The 11,180-nt window shown below is 41.6% G+C and overlaps 1 protein-coding gene across 1 annotated transcript; it reads right to left on the reverse strand.

The window, feature by feature from the left end:
* Positions 1-637: 637 nt before the first annotated feature.
* On the reverse strand, positions 638-10,293 carry CHRNA6 (cholinergic receptor nicotinic alpha 6 subunit). The gene is made up of 5 exons (XM_009512246.2): positions 10,159-10,293; positions 8,251-8,295; positions 6,645-6,754; positions 5,551-6,526; positions 638-2,744 (listed from the first exon to the last, which is right to left on the reverse strand). The coding sequence occupies exons 2-5, from the start codon at positions 8,275-8,277 to the stop codon at positions 2,622-2,624; spliced, it is 1,236 nt and encodes a 411-aa protein (XP_009510541.2). The 5' UTR covers positions 8,278-8,295; positions 10,159-10,293; the 3' UTR covers positions 638-2,621.
* Between the last annotated feature and the right edge of the window lie 887 nt (positions 10,294-11,180).

Here is an 11,180-nt window from a genome sequence, read left to right on the forward strand (position 1 = left end):
TCTTGAATGTGCCAAACAGCTGAAAATTGCAACAGAAGGACCCAAAAGTTGCTGGGTGGGGGAAGGAAGGGGAAACAGTACACTCTGAAGGAGACAGGACATGGGTTTGTAAATCTTACTTTCTTAGGATACCAGGCCGATGAGCTAAACTGTCCAAACCATCTGTTTGAGCTCCAGAGGCAAGACAGAGAGATGCGTAGTACTGTAAATGACACAGACAGAGGGCTGGTGCTGGGGCACGGAGGCCTCTTACTAGAGATAAGGTACTGTACAATTGTGAATGCTTTGACAAAAAGCCAGGGACTTTGTTAAAGTCAGCTTACGGGCTGTGGAGCAGTAGCTGTCATGCTGAAGACACCAATGAAGTACACCTTCAGCCACAATATTTTTATTGTTTGCATGGTCATAGACTGCAACAGTGAATGCTGGCAGTCAGATGTCTTTCCTATATAAATGAAGCTTTCGGGCTCATAATGCAGCTCTCCTCTTCAAATTCCCTTTCTTTTCCCTCCCCTCCTTTCTGATAAAAAAAGCCAGCAGAGCAAATGTCATTTAGTGGCATCTCTAAACATATTGTACAGAAGGGAGTTTTTTAAAAAATACAAATTCTTCAAGAAAGTGTATCCCAGGAGTGATATTTAATCGACAGGCTGACAAAACAAACGATGCTTGTTCATACGTCTTTCTGTCAGTCGCTACATAATTATGCAACATTCAGGGGGACTGCAGAAAATATGATTTTCTTCTAGAAAATCATGACTATATATTTCAACTACTGGATTAAGACAGTTATATTCTTGTCATTCCACCTTTATCTCTGACATATACATTTATTCAGTCCTATTCTCTTTATTATGGAGCATCAAAAGAGTAAAAGGCCAGTCAGGGACTTCAGAAACAGCAAGTCATACTTTCCAAGATTGGTCATATTAAAAGCAGAGACTGATACATGGTAGATGTTGAAAACACTGCACTGAAACCATACGGTTAAATTTAGAGCCTCCTATAAGAAAGAAAGGCTTTCTACTCTTGAAGCCATTGGCTTTGATTGGAACAGTGCCTTTTAGAGAAGAATCCTTCATCACAAAACCAACAGGAATCTAAACAAAGAAGGGACCCGAGGGTAAATTGTCCATATAGTATAGAAACCACATGAGGTGCACATCTACAAAGTGTTTCAGGATTAAGCGCACTAGGATTGGGAGCGTGGTTACATAGCAACAACTTCAGCCCCAAAGGAAGTGTCCCTGCAGTAACAGGTTTGCACACACAGCACTGATCCACGAGGAGCCAGCAGATGGAAAATTGCTGCAGAGTTGTTCAGACCAAGGTGCCCAGCTTTGCACAGCATACATGATAGCCAGCCTTCTCCTGATGGGATGTGTGTAATCCAAGTTGGTCTTGGGTTTTAAAAACACAGGAAAACTCAGCTCTATCCAATGCTGTCAAGCCAATTCTGTCTGTGATGAGTAGCTATTCAGGGACAAACCCTTCCTTGTTGGGCTTATGTCTGAGATTGAACAAGCAAGAGTTTTCAGAGCAGAATGTGTGGATATGGACCACTGTCAACTTGATGAGAGAAATGTGGCTTAGAAATCCAGCTGGAGCTCACCCAGGTCTTGGTATTCAGTGGTAGGAAGTACAGGGGACTTTGGTCACATACAAAATTAAGTGGTAGACGCACCAGTCTTTAAAGGTCTTAGAAGCACGTAGATTTCAAATGTAGATACCTTACATGGTAACCACAGATAGTTCAGGCCTTTTCTGGTTTTCTATAATGCATCCAGGTTATTCCTCTTTGGTGACTCTATGATGCTTCAAACAATGTCAGAAAGGCTACATGCAGTGCAAAATATTAAGTCAGTTTGTCTTCAACTATGACTAGGTGCTTAAGACCTGTCTGACTTCAAACATAGACATAAACATGTCCTTTGTTGATCTGGGATCCTCATTTGTGTGCATATATTTCAGAAGATGGGGACCCATTCTTTTAGATCGTATTGAAAATGTTACAGGGTCAAGGGATTTGTTTGATTGTACTTTTATTTTTGTTACTGGCTGCCCTGACACAAGAACACAATGAAGAGCATTGGTCCAGTCAGTAGGATTGCGGTACCTCATCTAAGTGCCATATCAAAGACTAGCTGTTGTACAAGGAGATAAATAGAGGGAAAATGTAAATTAACTCAAAGATAAGGAAAAGTTATGATCAGGAGAGAAAAATGAAGCCAGGTAAAGACCTCATTGGGCAATGCACTCAGAAGTCTAATAGCCCCCTGTACTAAAACCAAGGGAAAAGCTCAATAACTTCAATCTGCTCCTGTGATCCTCAGCGCAACTGTTACTGCTGACCTTGCTGAGGGAAAGACAGGCAGGCACCCTAAGAATGCCAGGCATTCCGCCGTAGAAAGACCACATGCTCATCTCACATTTTTAGCCCTCCTCTTGTTCTGTTTGTTTGCTTTCCCAGAGGACCCTTCCCTCTCCTTCTTCTTTCCTCTGTGGCTGGGTGCTGAGGAGGCGATGATCAGAGGGGTTATGTAAGAGGAGAGAAATATAGGGGAGAGTTCCAAACTGAAAATGAAACAAGAACAAAAGTGGATAAAAAGCAGTGGCTCAAGCTATGTATCTGCTATTAGTGGCTGGATAAAGAGCCCTGCAGTCCCAAACACACACAGGATTATAAATACCCAGAGAAATACTCTGTCTATCACCATAGCTACGTATTTCCAATCATCTTCCACCTGCAAAAGAAAAAAAAATTAAAAGGGTTAACTACAGGTTATGTAACATGCAACTGCCAGTTTACGTTATGAGTAGAAATGCCCCTTTGTGCTTTTGAATGTGAGGAAGAACATGCATGCAGTCAAAAATGTTGCTTGCCATGCTTATAGTTGCTGGAGTTTTCAAGTACCTTTATAGAAGGCTGATTTTCTAACAGTGTTTACGACTTTTGGCTGAGAACATTCAACGCTAGTCTGCTGAATTTTTCTAAATGTTCAAGTCTGTTGGCAAGCTATGCCTGTGACGTTGACATTAACAAACAAGACCTGATCATGTGGTGGGTGCAGAGTGTGGTGGTTTAGCAGCCAGCAGAATCACCGTAGCTGCACATTACTAGACCCCGTCAAAGGATTTATCCTGACAGTCCACACAAGAGACAGTTTGCCCTTCTGGCCTGATTTGCCACACTGTCACTCCAGTCAAGCCCCACTGATTTCAGCAAACTGGACAGCTGGACACACGGACTGTAGTAATGCAAGGTCCCTGACTGGGCAGTGTCATGGGCTAAGTAGGCCAGAGTGGATTTTCTATGTCTGAGAGATATACCTTAGAACTACATTCAATTAAGTTGCTGCCCTTAAAACTGGACCTACATATAAGGACCACTGCATCTGGAGAACATTCACTCATACAAAACTAGTGACTGGTAAAGAGCAATCTGCTGAGGGATCTTCCACGTGTTTTCTCAGTTTCTTGATGTTTTCCTCCAAGAGGCTGCTGCTGTACTTCTTGTGAAAGAAAATGCAGCAAGAACTCCAGCTGCTGTAAATGTGGCCGCAATTTTTAAAGAACTTTTATTTATACAGTCCATGATATCATCCATATGGCTTTGTATGTCTGGCTGAAGCAGAAGCAGCCTGCAGAATCATTTCCTCAGTGCTTGCCTGAGGAAACTTTTTTTTTCCCCGAAGAGGAGACTTTCTCAACCGAAAAATCCTGTGTCCCATCCCTAGCATGTTTTGAAAGGTAAGATACTGAGCTGCTGATGCACACACCAGTCTAAGAATACAATTTCATGTGGCAGGAGCGATTTGGAAAATGCAAATCAGCAAAACTGGCAATGGAAGACTTATCATGAGCTGTATAATCAAGGCAGCATGTTATTCAAACTGCTTCATGCAAAGCTTCTTTTTCAGAGTATTTGGAGAAATCAGCTGAATATGGTTCATGGATATGTTTTATGCAGCTGGTGTGGCAGCAAGAGCATGGCTAAAATGTTAGAGTCAAGCAAAACAGTCAAGCAAACAAGCATTGCTACTAAGCGGGGCGAGGCTCAGTCCCCAACCTCCTCTGTGCTGATAGATTCCTGTCTTTTGTTTTGGGCTGGCATGTATTATCCGCTCATTGTATGAATTAATTCACCAGGCCTTAACTGTAGCCCTTTATTCAGAAAGTTATGGACTTTGTTTTCAGATGAAACTTCTTTTGCAGGACATAAAAAGGGGAAAAAAAGGTGATTTTTGGGTTGCACAGAAGTTGCATGCATTTGTGCTAATTTCAACAAAATATTGTGATAGAAAGAACACCTTTCAACCTCTTCTTCACGAAGTATTTGAATTTTCAGTAGAAATAGAGTGGTATTCAATTTTGAAATGGATTTTGCTGTAATACAGTATCTAAAAAACCATGACAGATCAAAGCTAAATGTTTCATTAGGTTCTAAACACTTGCTTGAAACATCTTGAAGTGTCAGAGATTCCTATTCCTTGTGAGGCCTGGGTGTGGGGGTACGACAGATAATCTTTTTGGAGCTCCTTTTAGTTGCTTGTGTTTACACCTGAGGATGTGGCCCCCAAATTCTCTAAATTCCAATGTGCATCATTTTCTATGACAGTAATCCCAGTTAGCATGAAAGATTTATAACCTCACAGAAGCAAATCCATTACTTTGAATGCCAAGTCTCATATTTAAACCACCCTGTCTCTTCATTTTAATCTTTCTTTATTAATCTGCTGTCTGTTTTTATTCAGCTGTCTTCCCCCAGAACCCAACTTTTATTTCAAAATATGTTTGTCATGGCTGAAAATACTGTATTGCTGAAGCCACAATTAGACAAATCACTGTAAAATATCAGAACACACCAGACTAAAAAAAAGTACAGACAAGAGCATTCTGAAAGGAATATCTTTACCAGATTTATCACTGGCTGAGAACAGTTCTTCTCCAGATCAACTACTGCACTGCTAGACAAGCCCCATTCTTTAAAAAGCAGTTCCCAAATTTGCTTGTTCCATTACTAACACAGAGAAGCATCCTGCTTGGCAAATAACACTCTTAGTATTGAGATGTCACTGCTTACCAGCGCTGAGCAGTTGGTGAGCTGTGGAAGAGGGTTGCTTCTGAGAATCTACAGAAGTCGGGTAAAGAGACCTTGAAAGGTCCTGTCTAGTCTACCCCCTGCCCCATGGCAGGATCAACTCTGCCTCTGCCACGGCTGATCAAAGTTCATTCCTCATGGCCACAACAGACTGATGCTCCTCTTCTTTTCCTTTGAAGGGTGAGCCTCATGACTCATCTAAAACTGTCTTGCTACTTAAATAATCCACTGGGGATAGACAAAGAACAGATGAGATCACTTTTCTTTTTCCATCCTCAATAGATGATTTATTTCCTCTCTTTCTGTAGGAAACTTTGGCCGATTCACAGGTCTCAAAATTTCCTTCTCTATACCCAACAACTCCAGTTCCTCTGGGATGCCCACCTAGATCATGCTTTCACTTGCTGGAAGTGTGGCCCCGTGCCCAGCCGGGAGGTTACCTCCCTTACCTCTTTGGTTTCATTTTGAGACCTCATGTTCTCTGCGATGAACTGAACACTGCTAATGACATCCTTCACTTCTGGGGAGTACTCCATGTTCTCTGCCATCCATTTCAGTGACTGATGGCTCAGTCGTCTTCTTTTGGCGGTAGTGAGTTCGGTTGCCTTATCACAGTGACTGCATCGCTGCTCCTTGTGTAATTTGGTATCTCTGTGTTTGCTGTTCTTCGACTTGCCTGACCCCTTCCTGTTTTTTCTGGAGATGTTTTTTTTCTCCTGTTCTAGTGGCCTCTGCATCAACAGGACTTTGGGGAGCAGGCTAAGAAAGATGGTTTTTACCCATTTGGGCATTGTGTGTGTGGTTGGAGTCCTGTAATGTATATTCAGGACAAACACCGTGATGACAATTGAGAGAGTCACAAATATCATAGTGAAGAGTAAATATTCACCTACGAGGGGGATTACTAAAGAGGTGGATGGGATTGTTTCTGTGATCACCAGTAAAAATACAGTCAAAGAAAGGAGCACAGAGATGCAGAGAGTCACTTTCTCACCACAGTCAGATGGCAGGTAAAAGACTAACACAGTCAGGAATGAGATGAAGAGACAGGGAATGATCAGATTTATGGTGTAAAACATTGGCAACCTTCGAATATAAAAGGAATACGTTATGTCTGTGTAGATCTCTTCACAGCAGTTATATTTGATGTCATGTTTGTAGCCAGAAGCATCAACTATTTCCCATTCACTATTTTCCCAAAAGTCATTCATATCTACCTTGGATCCAATGATCAGGAGATCAATTTTGGCTTTGTCATAGGTCCATGAGCCAAATTTCAGTGAACAGTTCTGATGATCAAATGGGAAAAAGGTAATATCCATAGGACAGGAGCTTTTAAAAATAGCTGGTGGGGTCCAGGTGATCGTTCCATCATAGCGAAGGAGGGCTTTGGTCTTGCCTTCAACTTGAAAATCTCCCACAGCACTACAAAGTTAAATGAAGCAAAGGAAAAAAAATTACCATGAAAGCAAAATGTCTTTCATGGACACTGCAGGACGATACTTTTCAGGGAAAGGGTAAAATGGAAAAGTGTTCATCATACTTATTGTACAAGACAATATCTGGTTTCCAAATTTTGTCTGCTGGTACCCGAACAAATTCAATGCCATCGTATTCTCTGGGATCCCATTGCAATTTGTAGTCATTCCAAATCTGAAAGAAGAAAGGAAAGGGATTTAAAAACCTTTTATTATCAGCAAATATCTGCTTCTCAGATCCTTCTGATCCTCCTGACAAGCTATAATAAAGACTGAAAGTGCAGCACATGTACAAGAGGAAAATGGTCTAAAAGACAACAAGGGTATGACCTGGAGAAACACTGAACACATATGACTACCGCTCACATTGATTTGCTACTCCCTCCTCTATGAGGGGATGGGATGCCAATTGTTATCCATTGCTGACATACTGAGATCTCTCCTCTGTCTTGCTACCTCAGCATAGACCGTTGCCTGTGCAAGGTCACCTCCCCACTGCAGAGAGGAAATGCAGGCCTTGCTGCTGCTGTCGTGACAGTGCACCCTGCAGGTTAAAGGAGACCAGCATCCTAATGAGAAAGGAGGTACATACGCACACTAATAGGCAGTTACTGCCCGGGGACGTTATTGGTTCCACAGGGGTAGTGAATCACCAAGACAGAGGCAGTGAGGGATGCCCCGCAGCTTTCTTGCATTGTTGCCTAGTGCCCTATCATTGGGCTATGCTCCATGCTCTTGCAGCCTACCCTGAAGATCCTGATCACAAGCACAGTATCTTTTACAGAAAGGTTTGTGTGTACCACAATTGGTGCCTGAAGCAAACTGGTTTTCACAGAATCACAGAATCACAGAATGGCAGGGGTTGGAAGGGACCTCTGGAGATCATCTTGTCCAACCCCCCTGCTTGAGCAGGCACACCTAGAGCGGGGGGCACAGGACCCTGTCCAGGTGGGTTTTGAATGTCTCCAGGGAAGGAGACTCCACAACCTCCCTGGGCAGCCTGTTCCACTGCTCTGTCACCCTCATAGGAAAGAAGTTTTTTCCCATGTTTAGCTGGAACTTCCTGTGTTCCAGCTTGTGCCCATTGACCCTTGTCCTGTCATTGGGCACTATTGAAGACACTAGTCCCATGATTCTGACACCCACCCTTCAGATATTTATAAGTATTGATATGATTCCCCCTTACTCTTCTCCAGATTGAACAAATCTTTTGGTGGAAGTTGCCTTGTTTTTCTCAGCAGCTTAGGTCCTCTGAGGATCTTTGTCTATGTATAAATGCTAAAAGCATTGGGAAAAATGGAAGCATGTTCCTTTTGCTAATAAATGTTTTGGTTGGAATCTTCAATATGGAGATTACCTAGGTCTGCAGAGCTGCATATTTTTTCACTGTTTAGTGCGTAAATCCAGCTAGATTTACCAGATAAATGAATGATCATGAAGTTGGAGGAGAATATACCACACAGGAAAGATGGGAGATGTAAGTTCTTGGAAATAAGAATAAAGAAATTACTTTTTCAAATGTGGCTTTGGTTAATGAAGCTTCTCCTTATTCCTACCTTTAAAAATCCTTGTTACAAAACAAGCACTTATTCTATAGATGTACCTTACAAGGTAACACACATTTCATCATATCAATACAAAATTAATGAGAAATGCAACACAGTCACTTACATGTCTTAGCCACAAATTTGTTTCCATAATCTGGTTGACTTCATCCTAGGAAGAAAGATAGGCATACACACTGTCATTCCTTATATTAGTTATAGTATCCTGCCATGGCCACAAACTTACTCTGATAAAAATGGAAACTAGAATTCCACATTAACTGATACCAGACTTTTTCTGGCTATTTTGAGGGGTCTTACTTATTGTGCATAGTCACGTGCAGCTCTACTGAAAAATTTTTAAAGCTCTACCGAAAAATTATGCCCCACAAATATCAGTATACAAAGAACTGCATTCTTTGCCAAGGCCTGAGTACCTGGAGAACAGAAAACTTAGTTTTTCTGACCAGTACCAGAGCAATAAGGTTCTGCCGGTGGCTATGTGTTTTGTTGGATTCCGTGTTTAAAAAGCTCTGTTTACACAGTACAGTACTGGTCAAGATTCAAGGAAAATGGCATCTGTACCACAGTATTCTTGCATTTCTGTGCAAACCTCTACAGCAGGTGCACTCAATCAGCACTAAATTAGGTCACTGTTGTACCGAGACCTTCTTTTTACAATCAATCATTGCTATTGCCAACCAGTGACAAACCAGGAAGGTGCTGCAAGTGACACAAAAATAAAAGATTTGATCCTGCTCTGAAGAGCCTTCAGTCTAAAAGCTTTCAGAAAGACTTATACTACATATATTTATGAATGCAGGCTGATATTCACAATCAAAATATCTGCAAGAATAATAATTTAGGTAGTTCTTAGTTTTTAAGCATGTGGACTCAAAAATTTTAAGGTATTTACAAGCCAAAGGTAGAAAATGTTGTAGATGAATGTTCAACGTTTTGTACTGAAGATTAAGCACACAGATAATTTTGAAAGGGTCCTGTCTATTGGTTAAACTATCTAAGTCCTTGAAAAAATCATGGATCTTTCTTGAGAAAATCCAGCTGATTTACTTATGGTGTTCCTTTTTTTCTCCAAAGACAGCACTGGGAGCCAGGGGCTACAATGTGAGACAGAACTGCTGAAACCTGCCAAGCTACCTGTAACATGGAAACAAAATACTTTGACAAAGGAACTCCAAAAGGTGACAACTGCCTTCACCATGAGGACTTAGAATGCCTTCATTTATACTCAGATAACTTAGCTCCCTGGCTGCTATTGAGTGTTTCTCCTTGCTGTTTGTCTGTCACTTCATTATGGACCCAGCCAGGTACTTCAGAATCAAAACAACCTCTGTCCTGTGGATAATTTTCTTCACAGAGCAGACTTCAGCAAGGGTTAAGTTCAGCTTTTGGTTTTCCCACTGCCCCACTGTTCCCCCTGCCTGGGAACATCAGGTCTACCACCTCAGACACACACCCTTTTATACAGTACACCCCACAACACACAACATTCATCCTCAGCTCCACGCTTCAAAACGCCACTCCGCAGGCTGCATGTCTGTTATGTTATTTTGAAATAAACAGACTGAAAAAGCATGCAAAAAAAAAAAAAGATATTATTTTATCTCTCAGGACCACTGGAAAATGACGCTGGGCGCTCAGGAGAACTACACCACATGCTCTGCAGCATTGACACAACCAGCTGTCTCTGGAGTGGGCTAGCCCTACGGAGAGTGGACTTGAACGTTTGGTGCTGCTGCTCTGAGTGCCAGAGGCTGCTGCCCAGAGCAGAGGGATTTTTTGCTACAGAATAAGCAAATGAATCTGTGTAGTTCGAACCGCTCATTTGAGCAACTGGAGCAACTTGGCTGGTAGAAAAAACAGCAAAGGTCTCAGCATGTACACATATGCACACATGACAATGTCAGATATGAGAGTTGTAGGTGCAACCATCATAATCACATTGCTGCGTTAGCAATTTGTGTGTGTTCGCAACCATCCCTAAATCTGAGCAGTATTCTGCAATGAATCTTACCACATTTGTAAGCTGGGTAATGGCCACTTCAAAATACACTGTGACAGGATCAGACACATTTTCCACTGGCCTGATGAACTGGTTGTACTGGGAGAAGAGTTTGTGAAATAACCGTTCCTCTGATTCACATGCTGTGGAATCTGTATTGGCAAAGACAAAGAACAGTTATGTCAGAGTTAAGAAAGAGGAAAAGAGGTGCTGGATAACAAACTAGTCTATGCCATATTTCTGGATCTGGTGCTTGCGACCATGTATCAAGACACAAGAGCACAGAGAGAAGAGGGCTGCCCATATGCTGTCAGCTGAAAGCATTCTCCTGCAGGACATTGCCCACTGCTCCCTGTCTCCTCAAAGTGTAAGGTAATGGCCTGAATGGAAATGTGTCCTAAGCTGGATCTTGCCTATGGGCCTCCATTTGGCCCACCCTGATATCAGACCAAAGTAGAATAAGGTGGTATGAAGTAGAAAAAGTAGAAATGTGGTGGATTTAATCTTCGGGAGTTTTTATGGTAAAACAGAGAGTTTATGAAAAGCATCACTACTTGCTCAGAAAAGAAAAGCTTGAGTGAATCAAAATCTATGTCAGGGACCCTGATTTGGTGATAATAATGATGCCTCATAGTCTTAAAAACTAAGACTACAATTTATCCTCATGTTTGATATTTCAGCTGTTTAAATAGCACAATTTTTCCTCTGAATGAAGTTCATTTATTAAGTTCTATGAGCAAAGAAAGTGGAAATATTAACATTTATTATAGAATAGCATGCATCTTTGTAATACAGAGCCATTCTTTGGGAACAAGCAGATCATAGCTGTAACTCTCAGTCAATGCAGAAGAGACCGGATGGCTTAGTGGGAATAAGGTATATGACAGGCACTAAGCTCTCTCACTGCAGAGTCAAGAAGAATGGTCTTAATCCGTTACATACAGCCCAAACCTGAAATACTTATTTTCACAGTGCTAAAGGCTACAGACTTTGATTTCAAAAGGAAATATTAAATCATATGACCTTTGGTGACA

The sequence above is a fragment of the Phalacrocorax carbo genome, chromosome Z (genome assembly GCF_963921805.1).
Source record: "Phalacrocorax carbo chromosome Z, bPhaCar2.1, whole genome shotgun sequence".
In the NCBI taxonomy this organism is placed as follows: domain Eukaryota; kingdom Metazoa; phylum Chordata; class Aves; order Suliformes; family Phalacrocoracidae; genus Phalacrocorax; species Phalacrocorax carbo.